The 21552-nt window shown below is 36.5% G+C and overlaps 1 protein-coding gene and 1 long non-coding RNA gene across 5 annotated transcripts; one reads left to right on the forward strand and one right to left on the reverse strand.

The window, feature by feature from the left end:
- Positions 1–220: 220 nt before the first annotated feature.
- On the reverse strand, positions 221–19141 carry LOC142546882 (clustered mitochondria protein-like). Of its 4 annotated transcripts, none has more exons than XM_075654842.1 (29): positions 18948–19141; positions 18193–18392; positions 17691–17752; positions 17288–17477; positions 16884–17021; positions 16624–16780; positions 16289–16482; positions 16089–16190; positions 15213–15348; positions 14982–15110; positions 14414–14810; positions 14025–14129; positions 13064–13182; positions 12651–12759; positions 12355–12489; positions 7178–7306; positions 6923–7093; positions 6682–6768; positions 4220–4351; positions 3836–3985; positions 3689–3757; positions 3066–3224; positions 2677–2733; positions 2557–2597; positions 2323–2442; positions 1644–1953; positions 1452–1559; positions 1221–1292; positions 221–1016 (listed from the first exon to the last, which is right to left on the reverse strand). In XM_075654842.1, the coding sequence occupies exons 2-29, from the start codon at positions 18383–18385 to the stop codon at positions 558–560; spliced, it is 4230 nt and encodes a 1409-aa protein (XP_075510957.1). In that variant the 5' UTR covers positions 18386–18392; positions 18948–19141; the 3' UTR covers positions 221–557. The 4 variants fall into 4 exon arrangements, with proteins under 4 accessions (XP_075510957.1, XP_075510958.1, XP_075510959.1 ...); XM_075654843.1 differs by having other exon boundaries at positions 18193–18410; positions 18948–19123; XM_075654844.1 differs by lacking the exons at positions 18193–18392; positions 18948–19141 and having other exon boundaries at positions 17288–17431; positions 17691–17742.
- On the forward strand, positions 938–1772 carry LOC142546883 (uncharacterized). The gene is made up of 4 exons (XR_012820538.1): positions 938–1055; positions 1088–1298; positions 1391–1541; positions 1631–1772. It is a non-coding gene; the product is annotated as an uncharacterized LOC142546883 (long non-coding RNA).
- Positions 19142–21552: the final 2411 nt, after the last annotated feature.

The following is a 21552-nucleotide window of genomic DNA, read 5'->3' on the forward strand; positions in this document are numbered from 1 at the left end:
ATGTTTAAAATTTGTAATTATTTCGAAAATGTATGAGAGTTCCTTAACTTCTTCGAATTTCTTGGGTCAACCCCCAGATGATTATTGAATTTGGGGTTCAAATGTTCAATGCATCATCCCTCAACACCAAGCTAAATAACCCGAAACCAACATTTAAGACGATCAAGAAAGAGGATTAAAAATTCATTATTAGAAATAATTAGAGGGGAGAAAAAGTGGATAATGGGCAGCCAAAACTATTTCACGAATCATGGAAGGAAGATGTTTCCTTGTGTTCTTTGTTATAACGACATTACATATAATTCTCATGACTAAATATTTTGACAGAGATTCTTCCTGAAGCAGTATTTTCAGGAGCACGATTACTGAAAGAATAGATGATATCGGAAAGAGCAAACAGGCATGTCTATACACTCTTTCCATTTCTCGAACCGGAGTGCACCTAGGGAGCCTGTAACTCGATTCTCAGAGAGTAAAACAAGACTCTGCTTCTTATCAAAGCCACACCCAAGTCATTGAAAAAGAGGAACCTCGCGAACTTCACCGCGAGACCCAAGTCAAGATGTGGCTTTGTCTTTAGATTTCTGCTTCTTGGCATCCAAAGCAGCCAACCCTGATCCTAATCCAACTGGAGGAGCCTGATCTTGCTGACATAGTTTCAATAAATTCTCTTTGGAATCGGGCTTTCCGTTTACAATGTTAGAGTTAGCTTCTCTCTTTTCTTCATCATGTGCATTGTTGTCTACAGCATCAGGGGTCGTTCCTGAATTTATTATGTTGAGGAACTGAGTGAGTGGTGGTAAAGCTTGGACAGGAACTCCATGAGGGCGAGTCAAAAGACCCCTGGCCGCTGCTTTCTTTCGTGCTTCTGCAGCAGCTCGAGCTGCTCTTTCATCAACCCCCCTGCCTCGGGGAAGGGCTTCACCGACGATGGCACTGTTGAATGATTTGTTTGCAGTGGCACCATGACTACCACCAGCAGCCGCTTGAAAAGCTTGTATCAGGTCAGGATGAGCCTGGTACATGCATATAACATAAATAAAACACTTTCAAAAGTTGTTTCCAAGAATTCAATACAGTCTCTTAGCTAAGCTGAGAGAACACTAAAATATCAACTCCGTTTCTTTTTATTTCTGTGACCAAATAATCGAAGATATAGACATAAACAAGAAACATGGACATCGAGCTCAAACAAGAAAATATGAGAGATGAACAAATACCTTGAGAATATCGATAGCCTTTTGAGCAGAGGCAGCATTCAAAGCCTGACCTTTCTGCTTTTGAGCATTCATCTGTCAGTATGTAAAACATGTTATTTTCTCTCCATGGGGTTTGGGTGGGTTGCGGAGAAGGATTTTAATCCGTATTTTATTTATTTGTTATATGGCAGGAAAACAAAAAGGCATAAATAGGCATGCACCAACAATTAATCAACAGACGGCAGAAATAACCTGAGCCTCACGCATCTTGAATGTGTTCATCCAGTTCTGGGAGTCACGTGTTCTGGAGTCGTCCTCTCCAAGTTGTTTCACAAGAATATCGTATGTTTTCTTTTCATGCTACTATATCGAAGATTAAATATATAAGGATAGCCAATTGCATAATCAAACTTCATTAAAGAAATATTCAGATAACGCAGCAACCTGGTGAGAAAGTTTGAAGGCTCCCATGCAGTTAAATGCAATTGCCAAAGCATGATAACACACAGCAGTTTGAATATGCTCCTCTCCTAGCAGTCTTTCATTCTTTTTTAAGGCTTCTTGCAAGTATCGAAGGGCAGTATCCATCTTTCCAATATCTTGATACATCATTGCGACATTTATAAAAGTAGCAGCAACATCAGGGTGATCTGGGCCAGATGACAAACCTAAGAGGAGCAATGCCCTTGACATATGGCGCAATGCAAGCTCTGTCTGGTTGAGACCATGGTAAAACAGAGCCATATTCCCATAACTGCAGCAAAATACTACATGCATAAGCAATAGAAGATCACAAGAGTAATGAAAGATACAAAACATCCAAGAAGGTACTGCAGCATAGAAGCATTCACCATCTCACCCTACCCCTAGTCGCCTGCTAAATTTTATTCTTTCCAGTGAATGAGAAATATAGTTTCAAACAATGATTAGTTACAACATCAAGATAAATCAATATCATCATCCTTATAGAAATTTCATCAGTGTCTAATCTATCCCAAGAGTGCTGACAACCGAAATCAGCCAGCTGAATCAATCAACTGAAAAAACTGTGGAAAATAAAAAGGTCCCAAAATGCTGATAGTGTAGAACATAGTAAATAAATTAAAAGGTAAACGATATGTGCCTGTGAGCAGTGTCAGGATGGTCCAGTCCAAGGCAACGTTCATTAATAATAAGTTCCTTGTGCTGTTGCATGATGGCTCCAGCCATATCTCCAGCGTGATATAAAACCATGGCCAAGTAGCTGATGATAAAACATCGATGTTAAATATTTTGGTAGAACTAGCATAAGTAAATGACAGGCTAATGTTTTGATGCCTTGATTAATGACAGTAACATGAAGTTCAACCATAATTACCGGCAACAATTAGCAACCTCTCGATGCATTGGACCAGTAACCTGCATTTTATGTTCATACTTGATCATAATGCATAAAACAATGAAAGAGAGCATTCAAAGATTAAATAAATTATCGCACCTGCTGGAGTATAGCAAAAGCCTCAGAAAATAGCGTGTATGCCTCGCTAAGCATTCCCTGAAAAGGCAGTAAAAACTTGTAATTTTTCATGGTATCAAGTCCAACAAGAGCTCTTGATCACAGAGAGATTGAAATTATTTTTCAGGAAAATTGTGAAATTCTGATTGCTCAACACATTTGAACAAAAAAGGATAGAGCATAACCAAGTACAATTTTTAAAATCAAAAGTATCAAGATGGATGACTTTCAACCTGTTTCAAAATTTTACACAAGTTATCACAAAAAAATGTACTATCACATAGAATACTGTTGATCTGAGAACACACATGATATCTGGTACTGGAAATTTAAATACATACAAGTTACACTTCTGCTGACATGTTAATTACCTCTGCTAATTGAATCTTTCCTGTCTCGACGAGTTCCTTGGCTTCTGAGCAAACTGGAATGGAATGCTTCGCCACAGGTTGTAGATTCAATATGTCTGAAACTTGGAAAGGCATTGGGGAGTCCGGATCAAACTTGCGAGCAGAAAGGGTAATTCCGACCTATTAAGAAAAATAATAATCGTATGAATAATACAGGCTCACTGCTATTTCATGAGCACAATGGATACATACAACCAATTCAAAAGGCACTGATAAGGGCCATGACATAGAACTTTTACTGCAATTTACTACAAATTTGCTTTCTTGAATAAAATCCCATGTCAACATATGGAAGTCAAGCTCAGAGCTTCAAAAGCTAAAAATAACACATACAACTAGATAGGTTCCGCACCCCTATGGTAATACACATGTGATTTATATTTCTATTAGAACAGGAATTTTCCTCATTGATCACAAGCTGTACCCTGGAAATACATGGATTGATTCAAATAGTTATGTGAAGAGTAAATGAACAAGTCAACATATAGCATGCAATCACTTCCATCTCCCAATAAATAAACTGTGATACTTGAACTATTTGTAGAATGAAACTCAAATTCACAATCATCGTAAAAAATCGTTACCTTTTGGCAAAGATTTCGGACTGCGGAAATTTTCCTCGCCCTCAGCCTCGCATCTTTTGGCAACTCGAACTGCACATTCAAATAATATCAACAAAAATGTTTTCCACCAAGAGAGATGTAAAATAAAATCAAGCAAGGCAAAGATACCTGATATTTGAGTTTTGAAAATTCCTGGATGTCAAACCACAAACTTTCAGAGGTAATACTCAAATACAAGGACTGCTTCTTCTTTGCATACGCTCTAAACTTGGTTTGTGCCTTGGGCGACTTACCAGAAGCATGATGCCCTATATGAAGCTTTGAAATTTCCAATTATGGAAGTCAGGATAGCTGGAACACAATTTGACAAATGTGCCAAAAAAAAAATATAGAGCTAACAGTTGTATATATAATAATAAGTACACACAGCAACAACAAAATTTTATCTTCAAAAGAAGTAGGAAACAACTAAATAGAATTTCTAGATCAAGTGAGCGAAAAGAATAAGAAGTCATGACAAGCATTCAGAAGATCAAGATAATGTTTGCCTACCTTCTGGTTTTTCAGAGGTGTGCTATTTGCAACACCTTTAGCAGGGACAGACTGGACATTTCCACAAAAACAATTGAAAAAATGTGATACTGCATGTCCAAGATCATGATCCTCTATGTCTCTTAAGATGTCCTACAGGTCCAGAAGAATAGGTAGTAGTAATTAGGTTAACTTCATTATAGCATATATAACGACCAAAAGATCTAGCCTTTGAAAAGTGTTTACAGATAAAAGAAATTTAGCATTGGTAATAGCTTCAACTCCTAACCATTCATGAGAATCAGATCAAGTTCAGAATACAAAAGCATCCCAAACATCAATGGCACCTTAAAAATGTCATACGTTGTAAGAAGGAAAGCAAAAGAAATACATAAATACATAATAGGTTCTTCAAAAGAAACCGTGCCGAGAGCTAAAGAACAGCGACTTATATTAAATAAAAGAATGACTAAGCAATTCATCTCAAAACGCACTAGTACCACCAAGGAGCAAAAGTTGAACATACACCAGAATTTCAAGCATAACGACAAAGAAGAATTAATAAACAAAATTTGCACCACCCAGTAACGAGACAGGAAGGTCAACATTGCCTCCCTGATTGTTGAATTGCACAATGTGTGGCTACAGGTTAATTAATGTTCCACTAGATGTATAATTGGCATCATACTTCAGCGTCATAATCCATTACTACTCTATTACACCATGTCAGATGAATAAAGAAAAGTCAGGCTGCAATTTAAGTGAATAATGAAATGACAACGTAGTCACATCAAAATTGGTGAATTCATTTTGTGACCATATGTATAACAGTAGAACCTCATGACCTTATCTGTGATAACTTTAAGCGCTGGAGTGAAATTTAATATCCAAATTCAATCTTTTCAATTTTTGTTCTCTAGATTCCTACACGATAGTGAAAAAAGGTAAATGAAAAACGATACTGGAACTTGGGAGTGTTCACTCGTAATTGAAATGACAAGACTATGAGATTTTAAGGTAAAAAAGCATGATCTCTAAAAAAGATTAACAGAATCAAGGGGAAACCCACAAGTGGATGCTAAGTTAAAAGGACAAGTGATGTGCCAGGTCCAATTCCCAGAAGTTTGCCTCATTTTATTAACTGCGCCAAAACCGTAGAACTTTCAAGCAAAAATCATGATGTTTAAAGTAACACTTACCTAACAGTATACCACATTTTAGGCCAAATCTCCAAAGGAAACCAAGGAGAAAGAAAAGTAGTTTCCATTTAATAATGGAGTTAATTAGTTTTGGCTAAATCAACAGTTCCTCACAAAGAAGCCTATCAGTCACATCCTGGATCTAAAGTGTGATTGAACAATATTTTACCCTCAATCTCTCAAGACTTCATGTCTTCACCAAATAGTTCTGAACTAACTGTTTTACTGCAATTCTCTTTCATTCTGGTCTTGCACCAAACTGAGAATGAAATATACAGTATAAGCTGTTTTAAGGCATGCAGGTATCTCCAGGGTCCAGTGTTTTTCTTCAGAATATTTTTTCTCCATTTAAAAAGATGTAAGACACAAAAATTTATTCAATTATACAGGTAAAGGAAATGATTTGCACATTTTTTTCGAATACAATTCAATTAATTATGAAAAAGGACACAAATATTTTTAAATAGTCTAAATTATTGCTCCACAAAAATGCATAAACAGCAATTACTACATACAACTGCTTTAATAACATTACATAAAATTATGACTTCATTTCTGTTTTAATACAACATAGAAATTCCATATTAATGAATTTCAATGTACTTTTATTATTTTAAATTTAAAATGGAATCTAATTAAATCAATGTCAACCATCTCTTTCGCCATTCAGAATAAGTTTCATTTCCATGGTATTTAACTAATTGTTTAATGGAAGTAAAGTTGGACAAGAAACACCCAATCAGTGTTCTAAAAATCAGCCTAGGCGCCGGCTGACCGCACCGAAAAAGTGCTAGTCATTAGCTGGCCGATTTTCTTTTTTTTTTTGGTTCTATTTTGGGCTTTTACTTTAAATTTAAAAAAATGAAAAAGTACTTTTTTTATAAGCCCTAACCAAAGTCCAACAAAAAATGCAATATGTTCGGCTTGCTCTAACACACCAAACTTCATCTTATTATGTTGATATCATGGAATCCGCATAACGGCGCCTAAATGATGGTATGCGCCCGACTAGCGCCTAACAAATTTTAGAACTGTACACCCAATACATAGTTGTTTGAAGTTAGATTTGGCTAAAAAGGTGAGAATAGATTACAAATACACAATTTGTAGTTTAGGAAGTAAATGATGTTGTTGGCAGCTCATTAATTAAAATAATGTGATTTTAAGAGTTTTGAGGACAACAAAGTTGTTGGCCCTCAAATATTCATTAGTGGCTGCAATCATGGATAACCAACCATACACAACACAGCATCCGGAATTTTTCCTTATCGGATAGATGATCACCTTGATAATATGCTTAGCAGATCTGATAACAATCTCAGTAGAACAAAGATCCCACAGGTGAGGCATATCTCTGGTCCCTTCGGCAGCCTGTAGCACCAATAAAAAAAAGTCAGCCAGTCAAAGCTAGCAAGAGATCCCTGCACCATAAACCTTTGTTTCCCAGTTAAAGCTACAAAAATGAAAAAACCCATGTATGCGATCATAAAAGGGAATTGAGGAACCATCCAGGACATATTATTACTTTTCCGATATAACGAACGTTAATCCCGTGGGCATGAAGAGCTTCAGTTAAAGTTTGCCCATCCATTGGTGAAACCTCAAGGGTGCGAAGATCTTGTATGAATTTAGGTAGTACAACATCTTTAAGATGTAAACTTGCTTTCCGCACAAGCTCCTCATCTGCGGTGATCTCCTGAGAAATATTGTCGGTGGAATATCAACAAACTTTCCAGATATTTGGTAAAATAAAAGATGAGATAAACAAATTACAAGATACCTCTTGATTCCCAGCAAACTTAAATTCGGTAAAAACATTGGGATTGAATAGTATCTCACTTTTTGCATCTTTAATTTCAGAATGAGAACCACTTTCTTGAAAATGTTTCTTCACGCCATTTTCCATAGCCTGCAGCAACCCGTTAACAATCATATGTGACCAGAAATAGGTGTAGCTACACTTAAAACTAGAATATATGCAGAGTAAACACATTAGATAATAGTAAAATTACGTAATAATCTCTAGGCCATGCAACCTAAACTGAAGTCTGTTCAGAGGTTATCACAATCACGATGTTCTACAATTTTGCAGCAGCTGAAAATACACACATTAGAATGTAGTAAAATTAGGTCATAGTAACCATAAATTGCAGTCCGTCCAGAGCTCATCGCAGTTGTGATGTTCTATAATTTTGCAGCAACTAGCTAAGACTTCGGAAAATCAACTTAAAAGCTACATGACATTGCTGTACACCCATTTCATTCATATATGTCAACTGTTATGATAATTAAATGCAAGTTCTTATCTTCTGTTTGGCCAATCACGGAAGATAGTGTTGAAGATCTTAAATAAGAACATTAGGATATTTATTTAAAGTTTAACTAGGAGTGGATAATTAGATATTGTAGGGATATGCGGTTAGGCTTTTCTTTATGTATATTTTTAGATCGTATCATTTACGTTCAATTGAATAATGAAAGATAATTCTTTTCCTTATACAGATTTTATACCAAACTAAATGGTATCAGATGTTCAGAAATAAACCCTATAGCTGCTGCAATGACAGAATGCGGCAATATGGCTTTTTTGTAAGATTCTGATAAACAACCACCAGCTCCGACGGATCCAACCACACCCGATCTCTCTCCGCTTCGATCCATTAGCTGCCACAAACTCAATGACCAAAATTATCTACAATGGTCTCAATCCGTTGTGATGTTTATATGCGGTAAAGGAAAGGAATATCTCATCTCTGGCTCCTCCAAACGACCGGCCACTACTAATAGAAAATTCAAATCCTGGAACGCTGAGAACATGATGCTCATGTCTTGACTTATCAATTCCACGGTCCCAGAAATTCTTCTGCCAAAGAAATATGAGATGCACTCCGGAATACGTATTCTGCCCGTGACAACACTTATGAATTATTCAGCGTGGAAGGCTGCCTACATGACGTCCGCCAGGGTGAGGACGGTCACAACTTACTTCGATGCCCTCGCCAAACTCTCGCAGCAGCTGGATTTGTTCGAATCATATAAAATTACATGGAAATGTGCAACTGGTGAAACAAAATTCAAGGAGATTGTGGAGACAAAACATGTATTCAAGTTCCTGCTCATCCCTCGATGAAGTTCGTGGCCACATCTTGGCCACAAAACCCACTGCCACTCCGAGGTCCGCCACGAGGAAAGTCCCCAGAAGTTGATGTCGGGCTTTTCCCCCTACCAGTGATGCTTCTGACCCTCGTTTTTGTCCAGTCCCGACACGTCATTCGCCACATTCTACTTCCACAAACAGTCAACACATGGGGAATGGCCATCTATGGTGTGACGAGTTCAAGAAACCAAATCACACCTCGGACACTTGCTATCGCATTCATGGCAAATCGGCAGACTAGAAACTAGATAGGGAACGTCCTGCTAATTCGGCTACTGTCGATGTTGTTTCCACTGTCCCGCAACAACCTTTCACCCAACAGCAGCTCAATGCCCTTCAGCGTCTGTTTGGCCAGATTATTGCTCAGAATTATGCCCCATCCACGACACTTTTGAGTACGGCTAATGCAGCGCACCAAGGCAATTTTCCATTGCATTTTCCTCAAATCAGGATTTGTCTTTTACATGGATTGTTGACTGGAGTGCCTCTGATCACATGACCAATAGTCTTTCCATTTTTAGCACTTACAAGTCGTGTGGGGGCTCTCGATATGTACGAATTGCCAATGGTTCTAGTTCAAACATCTTGGGTGTTGGTTCTGTACAACTCTCCCATGATATTATTTGCTTACAAATTTGTGTTCTTCGTCCCTGATCATACTATTAATTTATTGTTTGTTAGCAAGATTAATGACAACATCCGCTGCGCTAATAAATTCTTTGTGACTTCTTGTCTTTTTCAGGAAATGCATCGGAGAAGACGATTGGCAGTGCTGAACTACGTGCTGGCTTGTTTCTCTTCCATATGGAGCCTCACTTCCAGGCTGGACCACTGAGTATTCCAAGACCAAATTTTCCCATTTCCTGTTATGGTTTCAATTCCAATAAAGAGAATGATATTCTTTTATGGCACTATAGATCTTTTTTTTGATACGAAACCGAGCTTTATTAAAATATTAAGTTGGATTACAAAGGATAGTAATCCTTAGAATTAGATTACAAAAAGATAATAAAAGAAAATTTATAAGCTTAAATCAGCAGCATACAAAATTCCAATCCATAACCACATCCGCAATAAGTAAATGTTTAAACTCCGGCAGCAGTGTTGTCCAAGTCGCGACCCTGAATTTTATCTTTGACCATACGTCATCCAAAGACTCTGCCGAATCCGCAAATATTCTACTGTTCCTCTCTAAACAAAGCGACCAAAAGATGCCGCGAACAACCAAATACCAGAAACTGTTGTTCCTTCTGCCGTTTGTGAAGGAAGTGTCCATGATAAATAAATCCCGGGCCTTTCGTGGAAAGGTCCATGCGAAACGAAGCTCTTGCAGTACTCTTGTCCAAAAACCCCGTGAAAAAGAACAATGCAACAGAAGATAGTCCTGGTTCTCTTCATGTTTACGGCTGAATTTTTCTAATTCTACCTCATTTAAGGCTCTCCTGAAAGCACATCCCAATGAAAATTATTATTATTAACTCCAAGATCATTTTCATTTACATCTAAAAAGCTCGCGATTGGTTTGTTAATTGATGTGGATATTAGAAACAGAGATGGAAAACGATCTTTGAATGACAAAACACCGCCCCCCCCCCCAAATATCTTCCCAAAATCGAATAATATTCCCCCCTTTTAGAACTGCCCTAATCAGTTGATGAAAAGTCGAGTATGACCGAGAAATAAACTTCCAGGGGCTTTTAAAGGTCGTGTTCCTCGCCAGCCTCACGTCCCAGCCGTTGTCTTGTAATCCATAAATACTCTTGATAACTCTTTTCCACAATGAATCTTTTTCCACCGAGCATCTCCACCACCACTTCCAAGAAGTGCTCTATTAGTCAAGCAAATATTCCCCAACCCGTGTTTCCTTCGATGTGATTTTTGCTAAGTTTCCAAACATACATGTAGCACTTTCAAACCACAACCATACAAACCCTCGACGCCCTTTTCACTCATCCACAGTGACATCTATGGGGCCATCAAAAATTAAAAATGTTACAGATACTCGTTGGTTCCTTTTGTTTATGGATGATCAAAATCACGTATCGTGGGTATTCCTCGTGAAAGACAAGTCTAGAACAACTTCCTTTTTCTAGCATTTACATTCCTGGATTCAAACTCGGTTTTCTGTCCAAATACAAGTCCTCTGCATTGATCGTGCTCGTGACTATTTTAAATTTGTGTTGGGGACTTATCTGGCTAGCCATGGGATTATCCACCAAAGTTCTTGTGTCAACACTCCTCAACAAAATGAGGTTTCTGAACGAAAAAACAGTCACATTCTTGAAGCTACCCGCTATCTTTTGTTCACATACACAGTCTCCAGCCATTTTTGGGGTGATGATGTACTTACTGCCACTTACCTAATTAATTGTATGTCTTGTCGTGTCCTCGACTACAAAACCCTTATCAAGGCTCTACTTGAACATTTTCCCCAAACTCGTCTCTTAAACTCTATTCAATGCCTTCGTCCATCTTTGTTCCCAACATCGTGGAAAACTATATCCGCGAGCCATCAAATGCAACTTTCTATGGTAGTCTCCTAACCAGAAGGGCTACAAATGCTCCTCACCGATAACCAAAAAGTTATATCACTCTCTTTATATCACCCTATTCGAAAACGAACCGTTCTACCCCAATTTCTCCATTCAGGGGAGAGTAAAAACTGTGAATCTCTAAATTGGGATCCCAGTTCATTTGCCGACCCAATCCATGTCAATCCAGAACCTAACCACCTACCAACTTCCCCAAACACCCCAATCAAGGTTTATTCAAGAAGGAAGGTCACAAGAAGCAGCACAAAGTCAACCAACCCAAGAATCATCTACGAGGCAAATCCCCAATGAAAAAGACCAAGGTACTGCTGAATTGGACAGTAATTCTCCCATAATTGATAATTGCGACATTGATGATAGACATATTGCTTTAAGAAAAGGAACTAGGACATGTACTCAACACCGGATATGTAACTTTGTCTCATTTAAATCATTATCTCCTGCATATCTTCTTTTGTGTCTAGTTTAGATGAAGTACAGGTTCCTGGCTCAATCGAGGATGAACTCAAGGATCCTAAATGGAAGGTTGCCGCCTTTGATGAGATCAAAGCATTAGAAAAGAACAACACGTGACTTGACAAAGGCCCTCCATCGACCGCATTTTGAAGAACTAAAGACCAAGCTTGACATGACAAACATATACCGCCAAACTTGAGGGAAAGTGTTGAAGATCTTAGATAAGATAATTAGGATATTTATTTAAAGTTTAAAGTAAGAGTAGATAATTGGAATATTGTAGGTATATGCAGTTAGGCTTTTCTTTATATATATATTTCAGATTGTACCGTGTATGTTGAATTGAATAATGAAGAATAATTATTTTCTTTTTTTATATGAAACGACTAATTTTATTATAACATTAGAAAAAGTTACGAAAGGGCAGATGAGAAGTCCGCTAAGCACCCTACAACGACTACTACTCAATTTTTAGCTGTAAATAAATTTGAAGGATAATTATTTTCCTTATAGAGATTTTATACCAAGCTACAGATAGTATTTACAGTACATATAGTTGTTCAAAGACGTATTATTGAAACGTCCGTAATAGCATAATACATTTTCTTAAGTAATTTTGACCAGAAAACTTTAAGGTCAAGGTCCTTTGCTTCAACTGATTTTGATAGGCAGGACTGCCAGATGGCATGTGCCCATACAACATGATAGGACACATCAATTTGGTTAACACATATTTACGTTATGTAGAGGCTACTCTTAGCATCAAAAAGGTTACTCCCACAAAACATTTACCAGTGTGTCACCATTTGATGTTGCACTTTCCTTGATTTTATTCACTTCTTCAGCATTAATAATGCTTGATTTTTCAGAGGCAACAGTAGTTTCTTCAGATTCAACCCCACATTCAGAATTTTCAGCCGCTTCAGCCTATTCAATTAAATCATCCAAAAACTTAGGAATCCACGATATCCATATACTTTAGAAGATATGCTGATAAACAAAAAGTCTAATCTATCAAGAATGGAAAATGGCAGTTATTAGTTCAGGATCCTACAAGGCAAAAGGAAGTCATTAGTTCAAGATCTTACATGGCAAAATGCAGTTATCAGTTCAGGTCTCAAAATAGAAAATCTGGAACCTGGGCCAGTATGATTTGCATCACGAGGAGTGACTCTCATCAAGTCCAAAAGATAATATCTGAACACAAAACGACGTCACAACCTAAAATGTGATCAAGCATAAAAAGTAATGAAGCAGTAATGATAAATGTGAAGTCACAACTGCACGGATCGGTCCCCAAAAAACGCTTGTACTCACCCGTCCAGACCAAGTAAAAAGAAAGAAAACTCTAATAACAAAAAAGAAAAAAAACGGCTCCAACGTGTGGCCTGAAAATGTTACAGGTCTTAAACAAGAATTTACAAGATAGAAGGAATTGAAATATCCCTAAAAGAAGCTAAATAGATGATTTACAACACAATTTTGAAGGAGAAAGTTTCACCTGTCATCGCTACCGACTATTCCCTTACACTCAACAGGAGCAGCTAGCTTGAAAAATTTACCAGATCCATCCAGCACAGTATGTTCCTTCAGATGAAGACGTTTGGCAGCTTCTAGTACCTACAAGATAAATAAAGATAAAAACGATATACTTCAGATGAAGACATTAATATGAAAACTACCGAGTCGTGCAAAACATTTTTGAATTTCAACTTGATAGAATAAAGATAAGATAACTAAGCAGAATGTATAAGCATTCACCAAATAATAAACAAGCTACCGCCTTACATATATCTGAATACAACTCAAGTCCACCGCGAATATTCTAGGAAACAAAAATTACATCTTGGAATTAAGTAACACACGCCCTCAACAAGTGCCGTCAAAAGTAAAACATTGCAGTGATAATAATAATTTAAAAAAAGACAACCTAGATACTCCAGACATTTAAAAAATAAATAACAAATACGTAGTTTGAATAAGGAAAAAATTCGTCAGGCAACATACTGCATCAAACTAAGCAAAAGTTCACAGCAGATCTCAAGATCAGAATATTAACACAGATAAATGTTGGGGTCAGAAGAGTACCAATTTCAATAGATCTTTTTCGAATTCAAAATCTTATTGGAGTAGAAGTTAGAGCAAATAAACTTTTTAAGCACATCATGTAACTCTTAATGGTCATTAAACATCATAATCTAAAGTATCCTGCCTTTCGATATTTCAGGAAAGCTGTACTTTTGATTGGCATAACAAATTTCCACCTGTATGCCAATGACATTTCTAGAGCAATATAAGCAGGAAGCGAGATACGATTCCTGATTTCCATGAGTGGATAAAGATTTGGATTTTCGGAAAAACTCTACAGTAAGTATTCTACTAGATATAGATTGAATACGAAAATATATACATACTGATTTTGGGAGGGAATAACTAACACTAGAATGACAGCTTATTTATACCTTGGAATGAAAATCTTCACTCCAGCATATTTTCTTGCCATTGTCAACAGAACCATACAAAAGGGATTCAGACTTGTCACCTTGAAGAATTCCCGGCAAGACACTCTGAAGAAGAGGAAAGGATGTATATAACACAACCCAAAAAATAATTATCACGCCAAGGGAAAAATCATCTTATTGCATCAATATATTCTGTAAAAGATACTACAATCTTCACATGTAAACATGATAACGGTAGCACATATGAGATGATCATCAGCAGATCAGATAGGGTAGAAAGCTCCATTTTCCTTAAAAAGCTAGCCAACACTCTATTCTAGTTGACTTTGACATCTAAAATACTATTAAACTTACTGCTCTCTGTTCAAGATAAGTTTGAGCGCACACACCTGTGCTACAACTCTATGACCTCGGTAATCAATGATTGCCATACCAAGATTGTACAACCCTGGAACATCAGCTTCTTGGTACGCCTTGGTGCCTCTCAAGTCATTGTTAGCACTTGCATATGTAGCTTGTTCGCTTTCAGCTAACCGGGCATCTGCAGGCATATCAGGGGATAAGCCATCGATGTCATTATTATATTTTGTATCGCAGGCAGCAGACTCATCTGCATCAGAAAATCTAGAAGCTCCTTGGGGCACATTGTTATATTTCTTCTCAGAAAAACTCTGCAATGAGGCTATGTTTTCAGTTTTAGAGTTATCTTCAGATGACTGCTTCCGGGACAGTTGTTCAAGATCCGCATCAACCGCAAAACTGAAGAATATGTTGTTGTGAACATACCTAAGTTAAAAAAATAAACCAGTTTTAATGAAACAGAAGTTATTCCTAAATGCAAGTTTCGGGAAAATGGAGGTGGAAAAGCTCTAATACGAAAGACTACAGAGAGAGAACACACACAAAAAGCATAGAGAGAACGCGTGTGCACGCACACACATACGACTCAACACTTACATATGGAAGCACTCTGGATCAGTTGGATTAATAGGTGGAATACATCTGCTAATCACCCCAATAGCACCATTGATAGCAGCATCAACAAAATCAGATGTCGCTTTGTAGAGAGCCCTATCTCTCAAAATCCTACAATAGCAATATATACAGTGAACAACTCAAATTGACTTGATCTTACTATAGGATTACCTAGGTAGGCAATGGATGTGCAAAGATGTACAAAATGTGCACCTCTCCTGATGTGTAGCATGGGGGAACTCCCGAGATGACTGTAACTCTTCATTCCAATCTCTTTGCATGCCAATCAACTCACTTCCAAAAGAGAGGGTAAGAGAACTTTCAGCCCTAGCTGCATCGCGCTTGTGATCTGAATTACCACCATCCATGAGTCTAGTAAAAATAAAATAGATACACAAATTCATACCGATCAAAACTGTTTATAACACACCAAATCAAGTCAAGTCCTGATTAAAATATGTTGGTCCATACTTTAGCAGGATTTACACACCATCTAAAAACCATGCACTCATGCTCAAGCAATTTTGGCCCGTATACATGAGCAACAACAAAATTCTACCAAATAAATTATATAAATTGAAATAGTATACATCTGGCACGTAGATGACCTATAAATTCCACATTGCCTGGCTGAAATCAACATGAGGGTATGAAAGAAAGATAATTGAAATATCAAGATAGCACATACCCAAAAGCATTTCAGAATTAGAGTTTTTGGGATGATTTATAATTGGACAAAATGCTTCCCAAAAGATCAGGTGAAAATTTACTTTTTTCATAAGAAATGAAAAGGAGGTGAAAAATGAGGAGAAGTTCCACTACATGGTCCAAGCCTCCAAGGAGAGACTTGAGATTATTGAGAAAAGAACTGAAGATAAATTGGGGATGGTTTACATCAGCATGTTCAAAAACATAAGACACAATACTTTTAATTTAAAAGATTAACTACCGACACTCCAACCTGCCCAATCAAAGACTAAGATGCTTATTGTCAATAACATAGAGAATAGTAAGACAATAGATACACTATCTCATAAATCTCAATGACCTATAAGCATCAAATTAACTGTTAGAGAAATTTGAACGTACCAGGAATAGGATACGAGCCGATCCATGAATTTGGTTGTAATAAAGATTGAACATTTTCAAAGGGATGTGCAGAGGCCTTCTGCTCCAAAATTTCGCGAAAAGCTTGAATAAGAAAAGAAAAGGAAACTGATATACTAATTCTTAGATTTTTAACCTTGAGGCACAAATTATTAGACAGGTCAGAAGTCATTTTGTGGTACCTTTCTTGAATTTAGGGCTTATCTTTTGCAAAAGCCCAACAAGAGTTGTTGCTTCAAAAGCACTTTTGTTAGGCCTTGGATCAAGTACATTTCCAAGGCTGTAGTTCACGTAGAAAGCTTTAGTTGTTCCTGTTATACAATATTTGTTTCCTTCCAAAGTTACCATGTCCAAATAAATTAAGTCTCCAGAAAGCCTACATGCAGCAAGAAACAAACTCAGTCATTAGCATGGGACTTCTGAAGGAAATAAAATTGACAGTCAAATCTTGAGAGCAAGCGAACTTCATAATTTGATGTGCTCTGTTAGTGTGGCAATGATTCAGAATTTGGGCAACCTTCTGTAGCTTGGAGGAGGATTCAATGATGAGAAAACAATACTTTCCACACATTTAATCTCTTTAGAAGGTGATGACAATAGGTTAGTTAGAGAACCAGAACCAACATCCATAAAACCCAAATTATCAAGTTCGGGCAACTCAGCTTTCGCAACATCTATATGTAGAAAAAAATAGTACCCAAATGAGAATTAAATTCAAAGAGAAAACTAAAATGAGAAACCAACACAGATAAAGGCTGAACAGGTAAAGGGTGGGACCTAATTTTCCAGATGTGGTTTTGCCTATCTCATGTTGTAGAGCAAGAGTGGTGGACAAAGAAGAATGCAGCATCGAAAGAGAAATCAATTCTCTAGTTCGATGTACGTGTGCTCTGATAGATCGATCATCATATAATGCTGCAAAGAATAGGTTTAATTTAGAACCAGGAGCAACAATTGTAGAAATGACTGGCAAATGCATAACGTGAAAAAAATGAACCTCTTTGCGGAATTTTCCACAGCAGATGATGTACTATCCCATGCAACAATATTTATTACATACGAATTAAACGTACGTGTAAGCAACCCACATCTTGTTGATTAAAGGTAAATGTCAATCATCAGTAAGTTCGAAAGTCAGTGCTAATTTTTTGCCAAAACCAGGTAGATTAAGGAGAGATTACCAGGAACCATCTCCAAAAGGCAGCTCCCACTAGTGATATCAGCCACTTCACGTATTTCATTATAATCTTCTAGATGATGAACAGAACCATCCATTGTATGCAATAGCAAATCATAGCAAGTACAGAAGCATGTCTCTGGAGCATCTACAAGAAATTGCCTCACATCCATCACAGAATCTCCTGGACTTAACTACAAACACCGATGAATTTTTAGATAAGAAGTAGATTCAAACAAAATTATAATGCCAGTCGAAGAAGATGAAAAAGTCATCATATGAATATGATTAAAAAAACAGCAGTCATCAACTTCTGAAGCAATTGCTAATATGGAGGAAATCAGTTAAACTGCTACATGCCACGACACCAGGTATCTAAATTCAAACTAAAAAGTATGCCAGCTTACTTGCAGCTCAAGCTTCTCGCCTCCTTGTATTTTAACAGAAACTGGATAAAGATGAACTTCAGCTGCGATAGAAGGAAACACCGATCATTCAGTCAGTTATAAATTGAATGCATGAACAAAGTGTGTGCCTAATGTGTGTCAGTGTGAGTATATGTATGAGGAGACCTTTGCAATAAGTCAACTGGTATCAAAACCATTCAAGTTGGGAAACATAACGGTAGAATGAGATGGAAAATATACACATAAGAGGGCCTCCAAAAAGGGAAAGGATTTTTCTAGGGGTAACGCAAATGTCCCCGGATTCTGGTAAGAGAATTAACTCTACGTCATTAAAAACACACCGCGAAAACTTTTCTTATTATTATTTGATAAACCTCTATGAGAAAAGAGCCGAAACTGCTCCTTCAAATCAAAAGTGGTGCAAATTCGCTATCCTAAAAGCCGGCCGAATTTGTCATTATTATGGGCACGGCCAAAAGAATCGGAGCATCTTAAACATTACCTTGTTTTGAAGGATGCTGGTGGGACGCAGTTCCTTTATCCATTACCTCGGACTTTATTTCAGCTGATTCATTAGAGCTTGCATCACCATTAGCACGGGCGCTCCTTGGACTGTCATTCGAGGGGGGATTAGAAGAGACAGGTTGCTCGACTGACCCTTTGCGATTCTTCCCTCTATTCGACTTTCCGGCCATCTCGAACCTTACGCCAAGAAATGCACTAATTAAAATCACGTAACAAACACAAAAGGATCATCAAATTTCTCAAAGCAAGCTCCTAGTTTCATGCATTGATGGTAAATCACCATTAATGAGCATCAAAACAAACAGAGCCAAATGGACATAAAGATAGAGCTTGAGACAGGACACTCCAAAAGTTTAATATCACCACTTTCCCAACGAGGAATGCGCATTGAACCAGAAAAAAAGTTGACAAAATCTCAATTCCCATATTTAGAACCAGTAAATCCCAATAAGAAGCTCAAAGAACGTTAACATAACTTCAAGTCCTTGACCACGTCAGCTAAACGCATAACCATGAAAAACCCATTAATAAAATCATCCAAATGTGAACAAATAATGAAACAAACAACCAGGTCATTGAAAAAACATTATTTTATCTCAGAATAGACCTCTCAGTTCTCACAGAAGCTAGCCACCGAAAAAAAAACCCCTCGTATAAATATACATGTACATGTATTAAACGAGCATGAAATGAAAATCCGAATCCGTCAAAAAAATGGAAGCAGAATACTACCAATTACAATCGCAGCTCGATTGCCTGCCTAAGTAGCAGCAGGGAGTGGTTCCTCGGTTCGTGTTCTGTCCGGTGATTTGTTGGGTCTGGGGGGCTGCCGAGGTTTTAAGTCAGGAGAGTAGACAGAGGAGAGAGCGGATTCTCGACCAGTTTTATAGTAATCGATAATTATTTGTCACAGACGAGGTATCATCAGATTGTACAAGTGTAATTATGTTTAAATTATGAATGTTCACGTAATAATTACGAAAAATATCAAAATTATATATATATATATACAGTAGATCTCTTGTGAGACAGTCTCACGAATCTTTATATGTGAAACGGGTCAATCCTACCGATATTCACAATAAAAAGTAAGACTTTTAGCATAAAAAGTAATATTTTTTCATGGATGACCCAAATAAGATATATATCTCACAAAATACGACTCGTAAGATCGTCTCACACAAATTTTTGACATATATTTATGTTTGACATTCGAACTTTTTTCTAACAAATTTGAAACAAAATTACAATGGACGTTTGGTCTCTCCAATATAGTGTATGGTAATTACTATTTATATTCTATCGACATCTTTAAAGATGGAATTTTGATATAGATCGATTGTTTTTTAGGTTGGAGGTGTTTCAAATGAAGTCCATGTCTTATTAATGAACATCTGTTAAGAAATAAACATTTGTTCATTATTATAGACGAAATATGGTTAGAGAATAAAAATCAACCAATCGGATCAACTCATTCGAATTTTGGGCAGTAATTCTTAGTGGATTATTGACGATTAGATTTACTATATACGATTAGGGGTGGACATAGTTTGGTTAAAATCGAAATAACCGACCGGATTGAAAAATTCGGTTTAAATGGTTCGGTTTTATCTGTTTTGCAGCCGATTACAGTTCCAAAATTAAAGAAATTCAGTTTTTCGGTTCGGTTTACGGTTTTGATCCTCAGAAAACCGAAATAACCGAATCGGTCCATATTATATTTAACTATTGGACTTTTTGTATAATGGACATTAGTCATGTGACAAGTCCAATATTGACTACTGACTAATCATCTCGTTTGGGAGTTAGGGTTGAACTTAATCATCATTCATCACTATATATTTATACCCCATTTTCTTTCTTTCTTCGTCTGAATTCGCGCAACTCCATTCGCTTCAAATTTCAATCTTCATAGTCCATGGTACTTCAATAACTTGTCACTTTGTTTTTTCTTTTGGATGATTCATTAATAATTATTTTTATTTTATTGGGTTGTTCTCTTCCAAGTTCTTGGTTCTGTTTCTTAGATTGTTAAGTCATAAGTATACTGTAATCATATATGTTCTACTCATCTACCATCATTGTTTCTTTAATATGTGTTGCATCCATCAATCATCAAGCGATGTATACTTTTATTTCTTAACAAAATATTATAAAATCGTATATAACCGACCATATAAACCAAACCGTATTACAAAAAAATCAGACCGAACCGTAATAAAATGTCTTGGTTTTGGACCAGATATATTCAAAACCGAAAACTGAAAAATCGAATCGTTATAGAGAAAAACTGAACCGAACCGACCGACGTCAACCCCTAGATTAATAAATCACATAATATATGTAGTCTTGATCATCAACGTATAACAATTGATTATAGTAAGTATCATTTAATTATAAACAATATAAGTAATTTTTAAATATGGGATGTTATTTTACCACCCGTATCACATACAATGTATACAATTTTCAAATAGTATTATTTTATTTCATCCGTCATAAAATTTTCAACTAAATACCAATTAGAAAAAAAAAATGATCACAAAAAAATGTGAGCAGTCTATTATTATCTATTACCGTTGGTTATTTAGGGTATATGCGTTGTGTGTATGATATATCATACATAAATATCACATTAACTTCAACTAAAATCTGTAAAATAGGACACAACGTTGTTAATAGAAAAAGAAATTTATGGAATTGAAGGTGAAAAAACTGATACGAGTGGAGAGAGGAACGTGATGGAATGAGTTGAAATAAGTTGAGAAAATACCGATATAAGTTGCAAATATGCCGAAATGTTGGGGACAAAGTTAGAAGAAAAATTGGTATCTCACAAACACAATATATCTGATATGTTCATCTATATAATAGTACAGATATATAACACTTGAACAACACCGTAAAAAAACCATTGGGTCATTTTGGATTTATCTAAAATACATTTCTCTATCGAAAAAGAATAATCTCAAATTTAACGATCCATTTTTCTTTCATTATTTTCGGAAAAAGAAGCAAAACAAGAGTCATTTGACATCACCCATGGTGTGAGGGTTGACTTCATACTAGGTAGGGACAGCTCAATTCTTGAGGTGTCTTACCCATATTTATAGATTAATATATGAGTATTTATATTGTTTTTATAGAATAATTAAATATATGTTTATATTTGTACAAGTCTTATTCAACAATGTAATTTTAAAAACTATATGTATTATGAGAAGTATTTCAATTTGGCTTAACAAAATAAAAAAATTGGGAAAACAAAGAATTTAAACGAATCAAATATTGATTAATTTATACCAATACACTATTATATAGCTTTCGTACCAATAAC

The sequence above is a fragment of the Primulina tabacum genome, chromosome 5 (genome assembly GCF_025594145.1).
Source record: "Primulina tabacum isolate GXHZ01 chromosome 5, ASM2559414v2, whole genome shotgun sequence".
Taxonomy (NCBI): Eukaryota; Viridiplantae; Streptophyta; class Magnoliopsida; order Lamiales; family Gesneriaceae; genus Primulina; species Primulina tabacum.

What these genes read in the sequence shown, in the direction of transcription:
- LOC142546882 (XM_075654842.1), bottom strand. Translation starts at nt 18,385, where the DNA reads ATGGCCGGAAAGTCGAATAGAGGGAAGAATCGCAAAGGGTCAGTCGAG. An exon ending in CCAGCATCCTTCAAAACAAG is followed by an intron (nt 17,753 to 18,192) that starts GTAATGTTTAAG and finishes CTTCTATCGCAG; the next exon opens with CTGAAGTTCATCTTTATCCA. An exon ending in ACGTTCGTTATATCGGAAAA is followed by an intron (nt 6,769 to 6,922) that starts GTAATAATATGT and finishes TTGGTGCTACAG; the next exon opens with GCTGCCGAAGGGACCAGAGA.